Consider the following 24,246-nt stretch of genomic DNA (forward strand, 5'->3'; position numbering starts at 1 on the left):
ATCTCCCGCGCCACGGCTCTCCTCGAAGTCCCGCCCACTCTCTTGGCAGCCCCGCCCCCGGCCTCTTCGCGATTCAGACGTCTTTCAAGCGGTCCCCTAGGACACTTTTCGGTTGGATGCAAAGGGTCCAGGTGGAGCGCCGGGCGAGATCCAGGACTCGAGCGAAGAGAAGCCAACAAGGGATCCGCTACCTCCAAACTTACAGAGCAGAGAGGATCCGATATCTTGCAAAAGAAATCCCGAGGACAAGACTGGGCGGTGGTGATGCAGTAGAGGTTTTTCTTCCTTCTTTCTTTAAGGGACCCAGGAGTCCGGTTTCCCCAACCTAGGGAGGTAAGTGCTAAGGTGGGTGTCAAATATATGTTCGGGAGGTGCTGAGTGATTGATTTCTAATACTGTATCTAAGATTCTCCTGCATTTCCGATCCCCATTCTCTTAACAATCCAGGAACTGAGTAACCACACTTGTTGACTCAGGTCCTCCAAAACTTGAAGCTCCTCATTACATATGCATTTCCCACCCGACACCTCACAAAAAAAGAGAAATCTTTGTAATCTGCTGCAGAGCCAGCTGGGGAGAGAGCAAAAGAAAAAGGGTCCTGGTTATGCCTGTGAAAGGCAAGAGATACGCATGGCATTTATTTATCATTTTGTATCTGTCTCTTTCAATCCAAGAAGCTCAGAGATGGCGTATGGGGAGCGGGGTTATCTGCACAACAACCTTGTGAGGTTTAGTCATATACAGATAGATGAGAATTATTGGAAGCAGTGTGGTGTAGCGGTTAGAGCATCGGCCTAGGACCTGGGAGATCAATGTTCAAATCCCTACTCAGCCATGAAGCTCACTGGGGGACCTTGGACCAGTCACTGCCTCTCAGCCTAACCTACCTCACAGGGTTGTTGTGCAGATTAAATGGCAGATGGCAGGGGGAAGAACCATGTAGCCACCTTGAGTTCCTGGGAGAAAAGGGTGGAGGAAGCTTACTCAAGGCAATAAGCTTTGCTGCTGAGTGAGGATTTGAACCCAGGGCTTCCGGCTGTGCAAAAAGCCACACATCTAAAGCCCTGTTGACTCTGCACGATTTGTTGGATGGTGGTTTGGGATTTTGGCTGGAAACTCTAGAGCTGTTGCCTATTCTACACCTCCAGAAGTGATATGGGGGGGGGAGGGGAGCAACTACTGGAGTTCCATCTCCAAGGATGACATACCTTCTGTGAAACTGACTTTCAAAAACGGGGATTCCAGTTGCCACAGTGCATAATGATTAAAGTAGGAAGCCTCTCGCGTGCAGGAGCTCTTTGCAAGCTTATAGGAGTATGGATAGAGTCCCTCCTGACATGCTGCAAACACCCAACAAGTACAACTTGGAGAAGGCTGGCTTCAGCCTCTGGTGCCAAGAGGCAAACCAAGACCATGTGTCTTCTGAATCTCACAAAGGGGAGCCTCTGAAGTGAATCCCAGCATATAGGAATTCATAAGCTTGGATCTTGTTCTCAGCCATTCCTGCTAGTGGCTAGCTCACAGCAGAGAGCAATTCCCTTTCTGGATATTCTTGCTTTCACTGCTGAACACCCCATTAATCACTAGCAGCTAGGTGACTTGTGCCTATACCAGTTAAGTCTTAGATTCATTTGATTGGATTTTGTTTTCATTCAGGCTCTGCATAGTACTTTGGCACTCCTCCATCCATCTAACTCTTACGCTGCTGGTGTGTGGGGGCAATAGTTTTCTTATTGTGTGTGTAGCCAGGATATTTATACCCTATAAGTTATCACTTTATGCATGTTCTGACCCATAAAAACATATGCCTTGATAAACTTGTTCACCTTTAAGATACCTTAAAACTCTGTGTTTCCTGCAACCCACAAACATGGTTTCCCCTCCAGAAGGACGTCCTGCTGAAACTCTCAACCTCCAACAGAGGCTCCAAGTTTGATGGGATCCTTGGCAAAGTGTCCGGATGGGCTCATGCAGGAGTCACTGAGCACCCTGGTGGACTTACCTGGCTGCGGTAGAAACGGCAGTGACGTCAGAACTGCCATCAGAGCCAAGTGGCAGGTGGCCATTTAAATTTCCCACAATGCCCTGCAGCAATGCTTCATTGGAGGAAATCAAAATGGTGACTTGGTGGCTTGCATCCTTGCTGATTGTAGGGGCTAGGGCATTGGCACTTGCATGGTGGTGGCAAGGAAGTGTGCTTGTTCCCTCTGGATGAATTATTCCCAGATTTAAAGAGTAAGTTTCAAGTATTTGTAGAACCTGAGACACCATGTACAGGAACTATCTTCTAATTTTGCTAGGAGAGATGACCCTGATCCCCTCTTTCAGTATTTAACTCTCTCCCCCACCCCTAAAATACATGCAGACTCCCGTGGCATCTGCCCCAGGATAACACCTGTTGGAGCCCAGCCCCTATGGGACTTTAAAGAAGCGATGGCAACTAGCTAAGCTAACATAAGAATACAAGAAGAGCCATTCTGGTTTAGGCCAAAGGTACATTTGTTCCAGCACCTTGATCTCACACTGACCAACCAGATGCCTGTGGGAAGCCTGCAAGCCGCAACTGAGTGCAAGAACAACTCTCACCAATTTTTATTCCCACCAAATGGTATTCAGAGGAATCAGTAACCATGGGTTTGCAATGATCAGATGTGATGAGCTCAAGCTCTTAATGCAGCAGGTGAAACAGCCCTCAGGTGTCTGCAGAGCACATGGTTCATGTCTCTCGCCACCCAAGGGAGCTGCAAATGAACTTCCTGTCTTCTTTTCCCATTTTGTGGGCAAGTGAAACCCCATTTCCCACCATTCCCCTTACATGGCAACCAGGTTGTATTTCCCCCAGAGGAGGCTGAACTCCAGGCACTCTTAATGTCTCCATTTATAATCCGGAGAAGTCCAAATACTTACACTTGAGCTGATTTAGGGAAGGCTGGGGTTTAATTCATGCCAGGATTCTTCCCGGGCATCTGTTTTTCAGTGCTATGCCTCTCTGAAGCCTGGAACAGATGAAGAACAGATTAAATTGTCAAACCACTAAGGAGTATCCCCACGCTGTAAGACTTAGCTGTGAAAGGAAGATTAGAGACAGGTATTGACATCTGATGCCTCCTTTCTTCTCAAAATTAAAGGCCTTCTACAAGGATGGAGGTTGCCTGTCCCTGTGCAATATGAACCACCAAGCTGGCCTCAGCCCATCAGCCCCAATCCATAGCCTGCTAGAAAGTCATTCAAATTGATGTTTTTTTTTTTTTATAAGAATTTATTGGCATTTTTCTATAACAACATATACCCACACCCACACCTACAATTAAACAAATGCAAAACAAATAAAACAAATACAAACAATGTCAAGTTTTCTTATTGCATCTTTCTGAAAAAAAAAAAATTTCTATTTCCATATCTTGACCATTGACTTCCCCTGCCTTTTCACCTTCGAATTTGTATCCTTAATCTACTTTATAACCATTTCTCCTAAAAATAAAACAAAAATTTAAATTCAATTGTGTAGTTACATTCAATTTATATCTTCAACATTTTACTGAGAATGCATCATCATAATAATACCTCATCATAATTCTTCTTCATTTATTCTTATCGATTTCTTATCTTAGTCTACATCTTAATCTTAATCCTCTTAATCCATAAACTTAATCCATTTCAATTCACTTTACTTATACTCCACCTCACAGATCTTCCCAAATCATTCGCATCAAATCTATCTCTTCTATCCTTACGACTACTGCTAATAACATAAAAACTTGAAATATCTCCTATCATATTCAAATAAAAATATACCAAAATATTGTTGACAGTATTCACCCTCCGATTTCAATTTACCATATCAGGCTACTTTAAGTTTTGCTTAATGCTTCACCCCACACCCCCTCTGTCCATTATTCTTCTCCTGGTGGCATCAGCACTGAACTTCCATGTAGCTTCCCTCTCCAAACGTCCACAGATCCAGGCACAGTCCAAACCTCTCCTTGCCACGAGTTCAGAGGTGTCCATCTCATCATCTCTCAGCTTCTTCGGTTCTTTGTAGCATTCCTTTTCTTCTTGTAAATACCTTAATTCTCTGTCCCTGGCCCCCGAGCTCACACCTCGGGGACTGGATATAAGAAATCTTGACATCGCCTTGGGGCTGCCACCCCCAAAAAGCGAATTTCTTCTCCGAAGTAGCTCACTCATTTCTCTCCATCTTTCCATCCACCCTCTCAGCTCCTTGGCAAGGCACTCTTCCAAAGTATCAAAAGTTTTAAAAGCCTCCTCTGTGGGCAATTGGTTCCATTTCAGACCCCCACACAAGACTTTGACTTTTCTACAAAGCAGTTCCACCTTCAAGGCAGTGAGTCTCTGTTCATCCGTTAGTCCAGGGTTCAATACCAGTTCAAGGACGAAGCCCAGCATACTGGCAGAGGAGGAGGAAGTGGGTATCATATTTCTGCTCCTGCCTCTTTGTTCGTCGCCATTTTCCTGTGCTGGAGCGCAAATACCGCAACATTAAATGGAGATATTTTCCTCTAGTTAACTTCCCGAAAAAAAGAGTTTGCCAGTCTCATGTGTCAATTTTGAATACTTTGTAACCAGTTCTGTAGCAGTAATCACTCAAATTGGTTAGTTTCTTAAGCTCGAAGGGAGGGAGGCAGGCTGCCTTTCTCCTTCCCCCCGGATCGATCCAAAAACACGATTTCTAATCAGATTCTTTACTCACGACCACCGGGTTCCTTTAGCTCCGTTCTTCAAAGGTAGAACTTAGACGCTCACCGCGGGCTCTGTCGCCGCATTTACATCCTGGTTGGGGCATGTCCCCGAAGCCCGGCTCCGTTGTCCCTTCACCCCCACTCCCCCTTTACAGGGGGAGCGAGGGAAGGGTTCGGAGCCTCCGCGGGCGCTGCCGGGGAGCCCAGGGTGCGGGACGCTCTTCCCGCACCCCAACCGGAGCCCCGCTTTGCGGTGGCGGGGCTCCTAACCCCCGGGATGGACAGGGCGCTTCGGACCCGAAGCAGCCCTCGACCACCCGGCGATTGCGTCGCCGCCGGAAGTCCTCAAATTGATGTTTTGCTTGTTTTCCTGGGAGAACTGAAAGATGGGGTTGTTGAGTACAAGGCAGACCACAACACATTAGAGAAGTGGACTGTGTTCAGCTTGGTGGGTCACCGATTGTTGAGGCCCGATTTTGGTACTAATTGCACCAGCTCTGCCATATTCCTCAATCCTAGGGTTAAAAACCATATTGCAAAAAGTAAAAACCAGGACACCCCGAAAGTTGTTGAGCTTTTGGGCCATGCTCCCAGGCGACTCACATAACCTGTGCGAGATTGCAGCCTCCTAAAAAGCAATTTTTCAGGCCTGTGTGCTTGCATGAGAGCATGATGCCCCAAAACACACGTTTTGGAGCGCCACACAAATTTGCAGCCCTGGAGGGGGAAAAAAAAAAAAAAGCTTTTTGGAGTGAGATTGTGGAGCAAAATCATGCAAGATTGTGATGCCAAAAATTGCTACCGTGCTCTCATGTGAAAAAAAAAATGTGATGTAACTAATAATAATATCCCATGTTTGATTGATTGGTTGGTTGGTTGGTTGGTTTAAGATGTGCACTTAGCTTTCTCATCAACAGTGTCAAGCTCAATGCAGCTCTCAAAATGATAACAGTAGCATTAAAAAATTAATAAATAATTGACTGCCCTGTGCCAGTTGACTTACTCTGGGAAGGGGATTTCTCTCTCTCTCTCTCTCTCTCTCTCTCTCTCTCTCACACACACACACACACACACACACACCCTCCAGGAGGGACCAAAGCAGCTTCAAAGCAGTTCCATCCCAGCCACGTGTTCAGATGGATAGTGTGGCTGATAATGATACTGAAGTCCACCAGAGGTCCATCAGAATCAACAGGAATACACCACAGTTGTCTATTTCCCAGGAAAAGTCACACACCAAAGTAATCTCACCACTGTAAGCACACGGGAGCCAGGTTTCCATCCAGGGCAAACCAAGTCTGAGCTCAATTTAAGGTGGTGCCAGGCACATAGCTTCCGTTCCAGCTGCCACTGAGTATGGCAGACCTCTTTGCCAATCAGGGTTGACAGGCAGATCTTTTGTGCATTGGCCTAATTCCCTTCAAAAGATGTCAGAGCTAGTGACACAATGCCACACCATGCTGTGCATAGGATCAGGCTGCTAATTCTTTTTTATCTTAGCTGGGGTTGGCACTTGATTTCTTGAAAAGAGAAGTGGTGTGACTCAGGCTTGTGGGAAAGCCGTAGCCTTTGAACTGGAAGGCGTTCTCCTCTTTCCTAAGTTTGCAGGGTCTTGCATCGTGAGTGACGCTTGGAAGTGACTCTGCGCATGCTCCTGGGGTGATCTGGAATGGTACGAGTTGTTTGAGAGTGGAGCAGGGTAGCTTGCAAGGTGGTGAGCCCTCTTTTTGATAGAAGTTTTCAAGCAGAGGCTGGATAGCTACCTATCAGAGACAGTAGCAGCTGGGGTGGTACAGAAGAGTTTTTCAGTCAGCCTCTGGCCATGGGTGCCACAGCAGCTTACCTGGATGGGACCAGGGCAGCGGCAAGGTTAGGCTGCGTGGATACATGGGTGGACTGTCTGCAGGTGATTCTGTGCAGTCAAACCTTCCTTGCTGCTCTACTCAATCCATCCAGGTAAACTGCACTGATACTGGTGATGGGGGGCAGCTGTGCCCCACCTCACCCACTGCCACTGATCAGAGATTCTCCAATAGCAGATGTCCTCTTACATAGGCAGGGAGGGATGGACTAGATGAGTGTGAAGGTCCCTTTCAGCACTGTGCCTAAGTTCTACTCAGAATACACCCATTAATGGGCCTAAGTTAGCCATGCTGAGCAATTTCAGTGGGTCTGCTCTGAGCATGGCAAGTGATGGGTTTAGCCCATGGGGTCTACATTTGTTTCCACTAAATAAGATGGCGGGCTGGAGAGGCTTCATTTACTACTCCAGGAAGAAAGCCTTCAAAGCTGGCTCGCTCGTTTTCTGCTTATCCCCTGCCAAAGTGCCTTAGCTTTTTGAAAACCTTGCGTTGAGCATCCAGGGGGAGGGTCAGCTTGGTCTGCATTGAGTGGCAGTGGCTCTCAGGCAGAAATGGGCCTTTTCCTGTTCACCTGCTGTGTGATCCTTCGGGGTGACTGGGACGATCTGCAGGTGTTATGTTCTCTCAGCCTTTGCAGCCAACCTCTAGACCAGGCGTGGCCAAACTTGGCCCTCCAGATGTTTTGGGACTACAACTCCCATCACCCCTAGCTAACAGGACCAATGGTCAGAGATGATTGGAATTGTAGTCCCAAAACATCTGGAGGGCCAAATTTGGCCATGCCTGCTCTAGACTAAGCAGCAAGCCCTGATCTCCAGATTTCCAGGGCTCAGCTGCCTGCTGTCAGGTGTCTGTGGTCATATCAGTACAGAGAAAGGTGGTGTGTAATGTTTGAAGCTGAACAACTGCACTGTGCAATGGGCTTCCTAGCTTGGAGGGCTGTCTGCCATCTCCCAGTGACAGAGGTTAACGACCATCTTGTTAAGAGAGCTGACAAGCTCATTGTTTTTTTTTTGGCGTATAGCAGAAGAGCCTCTGCAATTCTCAAATCCCATCATGCCTTAGGAAGCATAACTGGGCAACTTGCCATCTGCCCCCCCCCCCGCAACTTTATCCCATTCAGAGCTGTATGCCTTCTGTGCTCTGTAGAATTTTCACAGGTAAAAAACGGTTTTCCCAGGTAGGCTTTCACAGAACTGTCTGTTGGACTGTTGGGCCACATTCACACAATATATTTAAAGCACAATGATACCACTTTAAAAAGTCATGGCTTCCCCCAAAGGATTCTGGGAGCAGTAGATTGCTGAGAGATGTTAGCAGGCCGGTATCCCTCCCTAAACTACAATTCCCAGATTAGTTTATCTAACAGTTTGCTCTTCTCAGGGAACTCTGGGAATTGTAGCTCTGGGAACGGAATAGGGGTTTCACCTAACAACAGCTCTCAGCACCCACCTCAAAGTTTAGCTCCCAGAATTCTTTGAGGGAAGCCATGACTGTAGCACAATGTTCTCAATACATTGTGTGAATGTGGCCTTGGATTAGAATGTGGGATATTTGGGTTCACACAGCCATGAAGGAAACAGAGGCTGTTTCTCAGTGGTTAGAGTGCACAAGGTCCCAGGTTCAGTCCCCACCACTTCCATGCAGAGCTGGGAAAGGCAAATGCCTGAAACCCTAGCGAACCCCCCTTCCCTGCAAAAAAAGACCCACTCTAATATGGATTGAGCATGCGCAGTAGCCATGGACTGTTGAACACCAGTTGAGAACTACGGGGAAACTGACAGGTGAGAGGAAGGGCGTGCTGGGAGGTGGGTCAACTCACCAATGAGGAACGGTTGCAGCTCTTTAGGATGTTTTAGTTTAGAGAAGAGGCAAGTAAGTGGCAATGTGATACAAGTGTATAAAATGATGCATGGAAAGGGGCTAGAGAAAAGCTTTTTCTCCCTCTCTCCTAACACCAGAAATTGTGGGCATCCTATGAAGCTGATTGCTGGAAGATCCAGGACAGGCAAAAGAAAACACTCCCTCCCACAGCACATAGTTAAACTATGGAATGGGCACCAACTTGGATGGCTTTAAAAGAGGATTTGGCAAATTCATGGAGGATAAAGCCATCACTGACTACTGGTCACGATGGTCATGATCTACCTCCACTGCCACAGAAAGCATGTTTCTGAATACCAGGTGCTGGGAATCGCAAGGAGGGAGAGTGCTGTTGTGCTCAGGTCCTGCTTGTGAGCTGCTTGTCCACTGTAAGAACAGGATGCTGGGCTAGATAGACCATTGGCCTCATCCAGATGGTTCTTCTTATGCCAGATTTAGGCTTCTTATGGCTGGCAGGAACCCTAAAGAGCAGTACACTGCAACATTTTGCTGCAGATCCCACTTACGAAGCTCAAAAGACAACAAGCATGCCCTGGCAACCACTGGCACTTCTCAGCCAATCCCATTTCAGCGAAGGAGGATATGAGAGAATGCCTATTCGAACCCTGGGGGGCAATAATGTTCAGAGGCACATTCACCTCTGTGGAGCCAGCCAGCCAGCCAGCCGGGCCTTCCTATGATATCATCAAAAACAAGGTGCAACACTCTTGATTTGACAGCCTGGTTCTGTCACATGAATGACCCTGGAAGAGGCGCTGTCAACAGAACGCAAATCTTCCTGTCGCCTTCGTCATGTTCTCAGAGCAAAAGTAGCCAGCGCTTCTAGGTCAAAAGCAGGGGGGTCAGAAGATCTGGGGTGGGTAGAACAAAATGGCTTGGTATCTCATGCTGTCATATGAGGCTTCTGTAGTTTAGGCATCTTGCTGAAGAACTATTGTTGCTTACAGATTAGGATTCTGGAAGCTTAGTGGGGGAAAGGGCTCCCCACAGAGGCCCAATCAGTAGCTGGGGAATTTAAAAGTTTCTTCTGCCCTAGATTCTGTGTAGGTCTTGGTTGGGACAGGAAATTAATCACAGATCAGACTGGCTCCCCCAATATGTCTCCCCCTGCCCCCAATATCCTGAGTGTCATATGTTTCCCATGGGTTGCCTCACCCCAGTGGGATATTAATCGGCAAGAGAACTTCTCAGGAAACATATTGCAGATGTCGAATGCCAATATGATCTAGGTTTAAGTCAAATAACACGTTCATTGACAAAGCACTCCAGCCCTATAAACCAGCAAGCTCCCCCCCCCCCCTGTTTTTTTAATGTGCTCTCTGTTCAAAAACAGAGCCTTGTTTCTGAACAGGCCCAAGTTAGTCACATTCATTAGTTTCAATGGGTCTCCTCTGTGCAGGACTAGCATTGACTACAACCAGAGTGAGAATGTGGAGAAGACACTTCCGCTTGCTCTGGAGGTATAGGGCAAATGAGATAGGGCAGCGGTGGCAGAGGCAGAAAAGTGTGGGCTCACCCAAGAGAGCAGGCGCTCTGGAGGCATCTTGCCAAAGGTGCCCACAAAAACTGGGTTGAACATTGCCAACTATTCTTATGCAGTTGGCAGGTGTTGAGCATTCCATTTTTTATATGAAACTTTGGATTCTGCTCCAGTCTCCATTTGTGTGTGTGGGGGGGGGGGGTCCACAGGGTCTCCACACTTATATCACGTGGCTCTGTCCATCAGAAGCCCGATGCCTCCCTTTCTCCCATTGACCCAGGTGAAGCTTTTCAAGAGTTGACTGTCAAAATGATGGTGCATTGTCAGGGCCAGCCCACCCATGAGGCAAGTTGAGGTGACCGCTTCAGCCAGCAGGATCCAAAGGGGCAGCAGATCCAGCCATCAAGGAATGCATCACCTGCTGCTGCTGGTGTGGTGGCAGTGACGGCTGTGGCATGCTCCTTGGAGGCCGAATCAGCTGCCCTCTCAGCAGCAGCCCCCATGCCACCTCTACAGCAGCCTCTTGGTGAATGGGAGGAACTGCTGATCTCCTCCCATCCCTGGGGAGAAAATGGCAGCGACTGGTCTCTTGGGCTCTGCCCTGCCCAGTTGTGATTCAGAGTGGGCAGAGCCAGTGTGGTGTAGTGGTTAAGAGCGGTAGACTCGTAATCTGGGGAACCGGGTTCACATCTCCGCTCCTCCACATTCAGCTGCTGGGTGACCTTGGGCTAGGCACACTTCTTTGAAGTCTCTCAGCCCCACTCACCTCACAGAGTGTTTGTTGTGGGGGAGGAAGGGAAAGGAGAATGTTAGCCGCTTTGAGACTCCTTCAGGTAGTGATAAAGCGGGATATCAAATCCAAACTCTCCTCTTCTTCTCTCCCATAACAGCCTTTGATTCCCACTTTGATTCAGGTAAGGTTGATTCAATTCCTTGCCCCTTGTTCCAGATGTAGATATCTATTCCATGTTTGTCCCTGATGGAGATATTTATTCTCCCCCTTGTTCTTCACTCACCCCCTTTTCCCTGGCTGGGAGTGTGGCATTTTGTGGCTTGCCTCAGGTGCCAAAATGTCTTGGGCCGGCCCTGTGCATTGTCCTGCTCAGACATCGCTTAATAGTGTTGGGCCACCATCAGACCCCACAGTAAATTGGCCTTTAATTGCCTGCCTTTTGTTGGTCCCCAGACGTCGGTGAGAATCATTACAGCTAATGGCGAGGGGGCCATCTGATTTCCTGGCTCACATATTCTTACGAAGTTGTGCCTTGATTTATGGGAATCGGAAGGAGCCCAATTATGACAAACTTGCTGAAAACAAGGAGCGGTGGGTAGGGGGTGGAGGGAAGCAAACTAGAATGAGAATTCAAATGGGTACCCTCCCATTTCACAGTCTACTTCCCTCTCCTCTGCAAAACATCCCATCTCCAGTCTTGGGCGCCTTTGCCTAGTTATAATGTGTCCTTGAACTCTGGACACATAACTCCTTGCTTGTCTCAGTGGAGGATAGTGAGGAGTTGGTGTGCATACAGTGTGAGCCTACTGCACAAAGCTACGATTCACATTCCTTGTTCCATCTACCTTTGCATTTGTTCCTGCCCACCATCAGCATCCGGCCCTTGCAAGGCCACCCAGAATGAAATGCGGCCCTCTGGCAGAAATGCGGCCCTCCTCTGTTGCACAATTCCTGCTTTTTATAATTAAAACCAGCCCTGACTGTGAGATCAAATTCCAGAATTAATTCCTGGTGAGCTGCACATTTAAGAAATCCCTCCTTCTATTCAAGACAGTGTAGAGTAGTCTTCCCAAGCAAGTTTCTCTTCTAGGTTTTGACCTGACCTGAGGTTGATGTTGTGTCCTCCCTCAAAGTATGCACAAAAGGTATCAGGTGTAATGACAGTTATTATACAACAAACCAACAACGCCAAAACTGGCTTATGAATATAAATGACAATTTTACTAGAATAGGTATATAAACTCATAAACCTACTAAACAATGAACAAACTAAAGTGCAGTGTGCATAATCAAGCCTGGAGATACTCATAAACATAGAATGAACTAATGCCTCTCTCTTTACTATAGCGGTAGTGTATGTGGTAAGTATTTCATTACATGGCTGTAACAAACAAATAGTTCTTCAAATAGTTGTTCACTGGAAGCACACAACATGAGATGGGTATTGCATATATTTTGTGGTCTTTCATTTATTGTAACTGGAATGCCATTTTTGCATTATTTAGCATTACTGACTGATGAAGCTTGCTGCGAAACCTGGATAATATCCGGAGAACAGGTCTCGATTTGGCTCCATTTGACTATTTGTATCACTTTTACTGTGGGAGCATTGTGGAGTTGTTTTCCCGCAACTGCTCATACATATATGGCTTTGCGTTTCCAGCAAACGACTACTTGAAGAACGCTTTCTCGCAACCACTCCTACGTATATGGCTTTGTGCTTCCAGTGAATGACTCTTTGAAGAACTATTTGTTTGTTCCAGCCGTGTAATGAAATACGTACCACATACACTACCGCTATAGTAAAGCGAGAGACATTAGTTCATTCTATGTTTATTAGTATCTCCAGGCTTGGTTATGCACATTGCACTTTAGTGTCCTCCCTCAAACCATGCCCTGGGATCCAGTAGACAGAGTGAGGCCGTTAGGCTTGGAAGTGAATTTCCAACTTTTCCCGCAGTTCCTTCACCAAAGCCAGCGTATGTCGCAGGAGTGATTCAACTCAACCATGCAACTGAGCTGTCTGGAAATGTCTTATTATTATTATTCACCTTGACAGGGACAAGAGCAATAGAGTTAGATCTGCAGCCATTTCCTCCCCTGTGATATGAGAACACAGAACAACCACCGCAGCCAGCAAACATTTGCCATCTCATCTGGCATAATCTCATCTCTGTCACCTCTTGAGCTCATCTCCTTCTATCAACAGCTTTGCTGTCTCAGATGGATCGTTTCAAGGAACAGGGCTGGCTGTTCACGACCTTTTGCACAGGGTGGTTTGGTGATGTATCCAGGAAAGTGGCAATTAGGCTGGGGAAACAAAGCCTATAAGTGATGCCATGCTCCAGCTGCCTCCTGCCGCCCCCACCACTGCTCCCAGGGCACTGAAGAACGTAGGTAATAGAACATAGGAGGCTGCCTTCTACTGAGTCACACCATTGGCTCATCTAGCTTAGTACTAGGGGTGGCCAACTTCCAAGAGACTGCGATCTACTCACAGAGTTAAAAACTGGCAGTGATCTACCCCCTTTTGGGGGGTTCAGATCAAAGTTGTTGAGCTTCTTTAGGGAAGAGGAAAGCGACATTGAGCTCTTTTTTTTAGGAAGGAAAGCCCTATTTTTGGTGTTTCAAGTCATTTTAGGGGTGCAGGACAAAGATGTTGAGCTTTTTTTAGGGGAGCCAAACTTTTTTAGCTTCTTTGGGGGGAGCCACTGATCTTCTGGTGATCTACCACAGACGTCCAGTGATCTACCGGTAGATCACGATCTACCTGTTGGACATGCCTGAGATAGAGGACAACCCTACTTGGAGGTTGAACCTGGGATCTTCTGCATGTAAAGCAGATGCTCTGCCACTGAGCTACAGCTGTTCCCCAAACCCTGGGAGGATCTTGGGGCAAAGGAATTCCTCATACCAGGTGACAGTACTGGAGATGAGCAAATCTCCCAATTTTGGTTTCTCTTAGTTTCTCATTTTTTCCCCAATCTTAAATTTTATTCTCAAAATAGATTTGCAATTTTCCTTAAACTCCCCATGGAAATTCATCAGTACTTTAGTTCTATTTTCTCCTGATCTTCATATTTTTGGCAGGCACATTTGAAAGAATTGTAGAGTTGGAAGGGACTACAAGGATCATCTTGTCCAACCACATGCAATACAGGAATCTTTTTCTTTTTCTTTTTTCTGTCCCATGTGGGGCTTGAACCCACAGCCCTGAGATTAAGAGCCCCATGCTTTACCAGCTGAGCTATCCATCACTGATTAATGGGAACAGGCACAGGCAGCCAATGTAGACTTTTACCCTGCCCTCCTGCCCATCAGATGATGTCACAAGAGTCATCAGCTAACAGATGGGTGTAATTTGGGGGAAATGGCCCTGTGGGGTGGAGGTTTCCCATCCCTGCACCATACCATCCAACTTACTCAGAAAAACTGGGACATGTGTCTTCTGGGACTTGCTCCTGGGCAAGCCACGTGACAATGTGTGCCTTTTTTCAATGTGACCTCTGCCCCCTTTTTTATGGCACACTTGGCAGGTATGCTGCAGTACAACTTGCTGGCAAAAAATGTCTTCTGAGAAATTTTGGCTATGTGAAATATAGGGGTCTCCCCCATTTTCTTTCTAATGTGTGTGAGGGAGGTTCTCCATCCCCACCCAATGCACTCTGGCCCTTCGGTGCTTCCCCATCTTTTCTTCCTTCCTTCCTTCCTTCCTGGTGCCAACCTTGTTCCACACCCAATGATGCCACAGCCCTGTGCCTGGGCTTAAACCAAGGTCAGCTTGGCACTGTGACAAGCTGTGTGCGTAAGAATCAGACACACACACCCCAGCAGCTCTTACCTCCAATCAACATCTGTGCCAGGGGGCATTTCATTAGCTTAATCTGATAGCATGTTATTATTGCCATTGGCTGATGCATCTCTTAGCAGGACAACCATTAACAATGTCTGATAGCTTATGTCAACAGCTGGATTGTTTCAATTTATGGGCAATAAATTGGGTGCCAACCCGCAAGTCATTACCCATGAACCTGGGCTTTATTTGAATGAACTTTACACAGTGTTGCTAAACTGTAGCATTAGGAAATGAGCTTGTGTCATTTTGGCCGAATTGCAATATTAAATTAGAAGTGAACTAAAACACAAAAGCGGGATTAACAGATACCCGAAAAGCAACACAATTTTTTAACAAATGCAATGAAAACAGGAAAAGTCATTGATGATGTGCTGGAAAATGAGAAGGCATTATAGCAGTCTTTAAATGCCTGGAAGGCTAACAGGCAGAGCAGGTGTTCTCAGTCTTTCTATCCTCAGGGTCCTCTTGAGATAGCTGAAAGTTACGAAGGCCCACCAGTCACAAAATGGTGGTGCAGTGGCAGAGACAGTCACAAAATGGTGGCAGGTGGAGGAAGAGCTTGGCATAAGCAGAACTTGGCATCCTTTTCTGCTGACAACCTGATCCACCTTTGAAAACATTGCTAAATTCTTTGCTGCAGTGATTTCCTTGCAAGGAGTTCCAGAGTTCCGTTTTCCTCAAGTTAAATGTACTCATTTTCTCTGGAGGTATTTTGACTTGGTCTTTTCATGTCAGGCAAGTCCAGAGGCTTTTCTGGACTTTTCTGCTTTTACATTTTCCTCTTTCCCATCCCCACCTGCCCTTAAAAGTAAATTTACCCCTGTTGTGTAATTTCTTCTCCCATTCTCCTTTCACATTCAGATTGTTACTTCTCCCTCACTCACCCAACTGCCAAGTTCTTCTGTTCCTCCTCCCTCGTTCTTTCGCATCACTTCTTTCTCCTCTAACAGCTTTCCTAAAATCATGAGAAGGGCTTGCTGAATTGGGCCAATGGTCTATCTGAATTGGACCAATGGTGAACCAAAAATTTGCAAGCAGGTTTGGACTACAGCTTCCATCATTAATGAACGTTGGCCATGATGGCTGAGCCTGATGGGAGTTGGGAGTTCAGCAACCTCTGGGGGGCACCAGGTTGGGGAAGGATGGGCTAGCCCTTGAGCTTTATGGCTGAGCAGGGATTCAGGGTGTCTTCTTATAGGTCCATCTTTCTCTGGACTACAGCCCAGGCTCTCTCTGCCTTTCAAGCTTGTCATCACAAGGAATTCACTCACCTGTTCACTTGGGCTCAGGGAGTGGACCTCCTGATATCTCCAGAACCATTTTGTATTAATATTTTCACGTGGTAGGATGTTTGTGGAACAGTTTACAGTTTATCTCCCTGCTGCTTTATACAGAGGCTGTTGTATTGAAGTTTTATTATATTTGACCATGTGCCTTACTGTCTGATAACATTGTTATTTTATTGCTTTATGCTTTAAACTGTGATTTTTAATGAAGGGTGGTATAGAAATTAATTGAGCAAATTAGGGCACAGTCACGCAAAGTAGAGCACAGAGACAGTAACCCAATCACTGGAAATAAATCTTATTGATTTCACCCCTTCTGTCTTCTAAGATTTCAGCAGGCATTTTGCACATGCTTTTCAGTACATCTTTGTCCACAAGGACTAGAAACCTGCCTTAAAAAGCAAGCCAGTATTCTTTGCAACTGGAATCCTGTGCTTCCTTGCACCCCTTTTGATGTGGTTCACCAGAATGGTGGAATATATGTTCAATTGTGTTTATAAAATGCACGTTACTTGCCTCGGGAACTGCATTGCAAACTGTGGAAGAGTGTGAATTTTGAAGAATGGCTGTGTTTGGTTTTCATGCTGCTTGAAAAGAGCCAATTACATAGATTTGCCCTTTATGCAAACAGAATCAAATTTCTCCCTCATCCATAGGTGGAGGTCAACCACCATACCCCAGCACTATGGTTCTGTTCTGAATCCAAACACCCAATGCTCAGATATTAAGACACAGCTGCAGAGAGGGAAAGAAAGTGAGTGTGTGAGAGAAAGGGCAGATCCACACCATACTAGCACACACCACCCAGCACACATTTGAAGCACATAACTTCCCCCAAAGAATCCTGGGAAATGTAGTTTGTCAAGGGTGCTGAGAACTGCATCTCTGGGAGGAGGAAACTACAGATTCATACTGCGGATCTGTCCACAGTGAGAGGGAGAGGGAAAAGATAGGCCTACTCCTCTTGTATTTCTTGGCATGAGGTTTGTTTGAGCTACCCTATACATTGCTCCTAGAAGAAGCAAATCAAGAGGTCTGCCATGCGTCACTGAGTCTCAGGTGGGATGCTTTCATGGAAGTGGCAGCTCCTTTGTGTCTCTCGAAGCGGCTTTCACAAGCGTCTACTCTGTAAACAAGCAAAAGAACAGAGAGAACCCAAAACAACCCATGTGGAAATCTGCAAGATTCAGAGCTCCCATTTCCAAAACAGACAGCAGTTCTGAGATGCAAAACAGCTTCCTCCGGAGTCCAGGCAGGCCCCCTGCCACTGTTTGGGGGCCAGCATTTGTTATGGGAAATGGTTGTGTGTGTGCTCCCCTGCCACCACAATGACCCCCATCCATCCTTGTGCTTGCTCAAAGGGTTTATTGACCTTGTTTACAGACAGCTCCAAATATTTTCCCTATCTCTCATTTTCATTTTAAAGTTGCCGTTCTGATTCCATTCGCTAGCCCGGGACAAACAATGCAGTGAGTCTAGCCATCTGCTGCTCTCCAGCGCAGTGGGATGGAAGCCAGTCTGTCCAGAGAGTCATACTGACTAAGCACTTCTGCCAAGTGACCAAGGAAGGTGTTGCTGCTGGAACTCACAATGTTAATCTGAGAAATTTATCTCTCTTTCGAGGATCAAACGGGTTAGCGCAGTGACAAGAGCATTTCCTGCTCAGCCAGAAACCTTGCTGCATGTCTCTGGACCAGTCACTGCCTCTCAGCCTCACCTACCTCACAGGGTTGTTGTTGTGAGAACAAAAGTGTAGGGATCTTGCATTCCACCCTGCGTTGCCCATGCTCACATGGGCATTGTGCCACCGAGCCTCAGGTGAAGAGAGCCAACAGATGTGAAGGGCAGCTGTGATCATGTTCCACTTGTGGGTTTCCTGGAATCTTTGGCCTGTAGGGCCGGCCCTGTCGTGAGACAACTTCAGCCTCCGCACGCCCCCTGTGGCCAAGTGCCGCCTTCACTCCACATGCTGCAGCCACCACCACATGGCCCCCACTGCCTCTGCATGCCCACCACAGACGCCGCCTCTGAAAACAATGTCTGCCACCTCCACGGATGCGCGGGACCATCCTGTTGTCATCACCACAGCGCTGGAGGTCACTCACTGTGCCATCATGACACCCACAGTGGGCATTGGGCGCCCACAGTGTGGGGCCCAAGTCAGTGCCCCCTGTCCATGGGTACTAGCATTTGCCAGGCTGAAGCCTACCCAGATGGGTGGGGTATAAATAATAAAATTGTTATTATTACTCCTCGTCCTCTTGCTCTTCCCTTTACCTCATGGCCTTGATCCTTCTTAGGAACGGACCTTTCGTCAGCACAGACCACCAGGAGGGGCAAAAAGAAGATGGGAAGAAAAAAAAAGCCAATGATTGCCCAGGGCATGGCGCCAAGTGTGCCAGGATGGTTTATGCCAGCAGGCCAGTGTTGGACCAGTGTCCATATCACTTTGTCCAAACACATGGCTGCAGGCTTTGTAAACCAAAAGTGCCTGTTGACCTTTTCTGGGGATGCAGCCAGGCTGGAAGACATTGTTATAGATCAAAGCCAACTCCGGAATGAGCTGATTCTTGCAGTTGGCAGAGAGAGAGAGAGAGAGAGAGAGAGAGAGAGAGAGAGAGAATAAAGTAACACCCTATTAATAGAGATGGGGAATTGGGTTTGATGCTAAAGAATTCCTAGCAGTCATTTGTAGGAATGCATCGTCTTCTCCTGTGACACTTACCCTGAATTACCATTTAGGAACACAGGAAACTGACCAGGGCCAGTTTTCGGTTTGATGAGGCTCATAGCTACTGAAGGTAGTGGGGCCCTTTATATGTCCAGCTGTCCTTTGTCAACAACAAATTGTCGCTGTTTTTTTGTGTTGAATATATGCTATATGGTAATTTATGGACCTAATAGGTATCTAAAGCCATTTGCACATCACAAAATATGTATTTTATCAAAGTAATTGTTGAACTGAAATACAATTAAGAAGTATATTAATAGTGAAATACAATTAAGAAGAAGTATATTAATAGTGAAATAATTATTAAGCTCTAACTTAAAATGATTGGGGGCCCAATACTTACATCATAGGAGCCTTGTTGTTGTTCATTTGTTCAGTCGTGTCCAACTCTTCGTGACCCCATGGACCAGAGCATGCCAGGCACCCCTATCCTCCACTGCCTCCAGCAGTTTGGCCAAACTCATGCCAGTCACTTCGAGAACACTGTCCAACCAGCTCATCCTCTGTCATCCCCTTCTCCTTGTGCCCTCCATCTTTTCCAACATCAGGGTCTTTTCCAGGGAGTCTTCTCTTCTCATGAGGTGGCCAAAGTACTGGAGCCTCAACTTCAGGATCTGTCCTTCTAGTGAGCACTCAGGGCTGATTTCTTTAAGGATGGATAAGTTTGATCTTTTTGCAGTCCACGGGACTCTCAAGAGTCTCCTCCAGCACCCTAATTCAAAAGCATCAATTCTTCAGCGATCAGTCTTCTTTATGGTCCAGCTCTCATAGGAGCCTACACAACACAAAACACTGTTGCTGTATGTAGGTTTTATTTTGTTTGTTTTTTATCTTATATTTTGGAAATGCACATCCAGTTTTATTTTACCTTTAAATTTTTTTTTGGGGGGGGCACCAAGAGAGAGTGGGGCCCGAAGCTATAGCTTGTTTAGCTTACATGTAAATCAGACACTGAAGCTGACTGATACGCAGTCAAGAACAGTGGCATCTGTGGCTCCATGCGAAGCTGTAAGAAGCCATCCCTTCTTATACACAGGGCTGGCACACCTGCAAGGCAAGGTGAGTCGACTGCAGGATCTACAGGGGCAGCAGATCCAGGCTTCATGAAATGTATTGCCTGTTGCTGCCACGGTGGTCGTGACAGTTGTGTTGCGTACTTTGGAAGCCAGATCTGCTTCCTCCTTGGCAGCCCCCCCCCATGCCGCCACTACAGTGGCCGCTTGGCAAATAGGAGGTGCTGCTGGCTTCTTCCCACCCTTGTTTCCAATGTAGAGCTTCATGCTTTTTATGGTGCTGGTATTTATGAGGCCGTAGGAATGAAGAATGTCCTTGTGTGCATCCCTCAAAGGAGCCAGTTCAGGCCCCAGTGCAGAACTGAGAGAACAGGGATGAATATGGCAAGGAGCGAAGCCTGGGAGTTTTATAGATGCTCTAGCATCTCCTCTCAGAGCAAGGTTTCCTCAGACCTCGCTTGGATAACCTACAGCCACCATGGCGTGTAAAATCAATCGAGAGAAGTAGAAGTCCAGTTTTAATACCCCTAAACTGCTGGGCTTCCAGACTTGGGGAGGAGAAAAATGAAAAGAAGGAGACAGAGGCACTAGCCCCAGGGCAGGAAAGAGACATTATTTTATTTTATTTTATTTTATTTTATTTTATTTTATTTTATTTTATTTTATTTTATTTTATTTTATTTTATTTTATTTTATTTTATTTTATTTTATTTTATTTTATTTTATTTTATTTTATTATTTTATTATTTCACAGAATTTACATGCCACTTGGTTGTTAAATAACAAACAAACCTCAAAGCAGTTTGCAGCAATTAGGAACAACAAGAGTGGACTCAGCTATACAGTTGCAAATAAAACATTTTAAATGTGTTGTGAAGTGCAATATACAAGTGTGACACTAGATGGCGAAAGTGAGCTATGCAAAATGCATTGTATTTTTCAAAATGTTTTTAATAAGTTTTTTCACAGCATTTTTGAAAATATGTGTGTAGATTCAACCAGTGTAGCCCCATCTGCACTATATTATTATTATTATTATTATTATTATTATTATTATTATTATTATTATTATTATTATTATTTCTATAACACTTTTCATCCAAAGATCCCAAGGCACTTTACCATATAAAGACACAAAAATACAGACCACAGTAACAAACAAAACCAATACACCCTCAAATAGTTTAAAAGGCCATAGATGGTTTAATTAGCCAAAGGTCTAGAAGAAGAGGAATGCCTTTGGCTGGCACCTAAACGATACATAATGAAGGCACCAGGTGAGCTTCCCTGGTGAGAGCATTCCACACGCAGGGGTCCGGTGCAGAGTAGGCCTGTTATCGTGCTTCCACCCACCAAACCTCACAAGAAGGAGGCTCACGATGAAGGGCCTCAGATGATGATTGCAGGGTCTGAGTTGCTTCATATGGAGAGAGGCGGTCCTTGAAGTATTTCGGTCCTGAGCCATTTAAGGCTTTATAGGTCAAAACCAGCACTTTAAATTGGGCCCAGAAACTAATTGGCAGCCAATGCAGTCAGGCCAGGATCGGTGTAATATGCTCAAACCATCTTGCCATGTGGTGAGCGACCTAGCCGCCAAATTGTGCACCAGCTGAAGTTTCCAAACCATCTTCAGGACAGCCCCACACATATTGCAGCAATCTAACCTTTAGGTTACCAGAGCACAGACAACGGAAGGTAGGCTATCGCTGTTCAGACAGGGTTGGGCCACATGCTGAAGCTGATGGAAGGCATTCTGCACCACAGACACACTGATACCAGTTTAAACAGTCAAGGCTTCCCCTCCTTCCCCCCAAAATACTGGGAACTGTAGTGGATTAAGGATGCTGAGTATTGTCTGCAGACCCCTATTGCCCTCAGAGAGTGACAATACTCAGAGTAATGTAAAAAATGGAACTCTGAGAACTGTAGCCCTCTGATAGGAATAGGGGTCTCCTACAGCTCTCAGCACCCTTTGAAGGAAGCTACATCTGTTTAAAATGGTATGATACTGCCTTAAATGCATGGTGCAGATGGGGACCTTAAAGACAGAGAATAGACCAGGCATGTGTTATTTCCCAAGTATTCACAGCAGAAAACTCCTGAACCAGAGCAGTCAGTCTGGCAGAGATTGGAACAGGCTGGCACCGAAAGATTGGCTCCAGACCTACCAAGGCGGACAAATAAATGCTGGGTTTGATTGGCTGCTCTTTCAATTTCTCCCTGGCTCACGTGTATTGCAAAGCAAATAATAAATAAATAAACTTTATTCACCTCTTCCTGGCTGACTTCCAGTCCCTGGCTGGATTACATCTCGTCTGTCCTACACAGGACCACTGTGGGGGGGGGGGATAAAGTCAGAGGGTGGATTAAAAATGGTTTGCATAGCAAACAGAGAAGGAGATGCTCTGGTTCTCAGCAACCTTCAGATACATCACAGGTCTTATCCACAACCCGTTTGTGTTTGTGTGTGTGTGAGAGAGAGAGGGGGGGGGAAAGAGAGAGAGAGAGAGAGAGAGAGAGAGAGAGAGAGAGAGAGAGAGAGAGAAAATAAACCCAGTTCTCATTTAAAGGCAAACCTACCTAATCTGCACTTTCTGAAATACAGTAATACTCGAGCAAACACAGCATCCTTTGAAATTTGCAAGTCTCTGTATTTTGAGATGCTGTTCTCTACCCAACTCATATGTATAATGCCGGAAGTTGCCGGAACTCAGTTCCAGCACCTCTCAGGTGGGAGCCATTGCCATTCTAAGAGACTGAGGGAGGTGTTCATGATGAGTTCTGGCACTTCTTTTTCTAGAAAAATAGCACTGCATATACTCAGGTGAGGTGTGCATAAGGATGCACCCATTAGTGAAAACAGCAGACAAAAACCCATTATCTATTCTATTCTATTCTATTATGGAAAGGAAAGTTGCTTTGCAAAAATGTGCCATTGTTATTTATATATGGGCATATTAGGAATTTGCACTAAAATGCTGATGAACTTCCACAACAACATTTTTAAAAAGGAAATGTCTGAGGGCAACTGCTCGGCATCAGATTTATTTCCCCTCCTCTTTCCTCCTCCTCACAAATGGCTTCTCTCACACACCTTATCTCCCCACACAGGTGAAAAAGCATCTGGCATGCCTTCTGGTGTTTACCTCTCCATCTACCTGCTCACCATCCTGACAGGCTTTCCCACCAACCTTCTGGCCCTGTATGCCCTCATCAAGAAGGTGAAGACCAAGGCCACGCCCAACTGTGTCCTCCTCCTCAACCTCACCGTTTCCGACCTCTGCTTCCTGGCTTTCCTGCCCTTCAAGGTGGCAGAGGCAGTTGCCGGGCAGTGGCCTCTCCCCGCTCCCCTGTGCCCCCTTAGCGGCCTCTTCTACTTCAGCACCATCTACTCCAGCACCCTCTTCCTCACGGCGGTGAGCGTGGAGCGCTACCTGGGCGTGGCCTACCCCATCCACTACAAACTGAGGCGCCATTCGGCTTATGCAGCTGTGGCCAGCCTAGGCCTCTGGGCCTGCTCCTTTGCCCACTGCAGCATTGTGTTCATCACCGAGTTTCAGCCATACAACAATACAGAGCTAGACAACGGCTCCCATAAGAACTGCTACAAGAACTTCACAGATGTCCAGCTCGCCATCCTGCTCCCCGTCCGCCTGGAGCTTGGCATCGTCCTCTTCCTGGTCCCGTCCTTGCTCACTTGCTTCTGCTACTTCGGCTTCATGAGGATCGTGATCTCCTCGCCGCACATCCGCAGGAGCAAAAAGCAGCGAGCCGTGGGGCTGGTGTCAGCCACGTTAGCCGTCTTCATCGTCTGCTTCTCGCCTTACAACATCTCCCACGTGGTGGGCTTCATCCAGTGGGAAGATCCACGGTGGAGAGATAAGGCCTTGCTCTTCAGCACCTTCAATGCCAGCTTGGATCCGGTCATCTTCTACTTTTCTTCCTCTGCAGTGCAACGTTCATGCTGGGGCTTCCTGACCCGGGTAGAGCGGGCCTGTGTCTTGCCTTCAGTGATCCGCAAGGTGTTCTATAGAGGGAGTGAAAAACTGGGGAGAGCAGGTCCACAGGAGCCAGTTTGCTGTTCCAGGTTATGACCATATACATCTTTGGAAATGCCCAGAGACTGAGACTTCCTTTGTGGGCTAAGCAGAGAGTACAACATTTGATTTAAGTCTGACAGAAATGGCTCCAGGCCCCCGAAACTGAAATCTCAGTACCATGCACCTCTGCGATTTCCGCACCTCTGAGGCTAGCTGGACTGTGCCCAGAGATGCTCCATAAGTCCTTTTCCACGCTGGGTTGAGGAATCATAGAATTGTAGAGTTGGACATCTAGTCTAACCCCTTGCAATGCAGGAATCTTTTGCCCAACATGGGGCTCGAACCCACAACACTGAGATTAAGGTGCACATGCTCTGCCAATTAATCCTCTCCCCCTTGGTTCTTGAAGCCTAGAAGTAGTGGTGCGTGAGAGCCACTTCCTTCCAGTTTCATTTAGAATATGTTTTGAAGAAAATAAGTTTAATTTGGTGAGTGCATGTGGGATGCAAGCTCATTCTGATTCTAGGCACAACTGTTATGAGGTCCATGGGGCATGGAGCTCTTCCTTCTCCATCCATTGATCTACCATCCCACCCATGAGCTTCCCCCCATGTCTTTCTTCTTCTCTGTTTCCCCAAAAGTTAGCCAGTGGTGAATGTGG

The 24,246-nt window shown here is 46.6% G+C and overlaps 1 protein-coding gene across 2 annotated transcripts; it reads left to right on the forward strand.

Moving 5' to 3' along the window:
- Positions 1 to 91: 91 nt before the first annotated feature.
- LOC117051621 (free fatty acid receptor 3-like) lies at positions 92 to 23,930 on the forward strand. 2 transcript variants are annotated; one of them, XM_033158185.1, is made up of 2 exons: positions 92 to 345; positions 22,657 to 23,930. In XM_033158185.1, exon 2 carries the CDS (start codon positions 22,674 to 22,676, stop codon positions 23,637 to 23,639), a length of 966 nt encoding a protein of 321 aa, XP_033014076.1. In that variant the 5' UTR covers positions 92 to 345; positions 22,657 to 22,673; the 3' UTR covers positions 23,640 to 23,930. The 2 variants fall into 2 exon arrangements, with proteins under 2 accessions (XP_033014076.1, XP_033014075.1); XM_033158184.1 differs by having other exon boundaries at positions 92 to 333.
- The last annotated feature ends 316 nt before the right edge of the window (positions 23,931 to 24,246 follow it).

Source organism: Lacerta agilis, chromosome 8, assembly GCF_009819535.1.
Source record: "Lacerta agilis isolate rLacAgi1 chromosome 8, rLacAgi1.pri, whole genome shotgun sequence".
Classification (NCBI taxonomy): Eukaryota; Metazoa; Chordata; class Lepidosauria; order Squamata; family Lacertidae; genus Lacerta; species Lacerta agilis.

Coding starts and splice junctions, on each gene's coding strand:
- LOC117051621 (XM_033158185.1), top strand. CDS start 22,674: ATGCCTTCTGGTGTTTACCTCTCCATCTACCTGCTCACCATCCTGACA.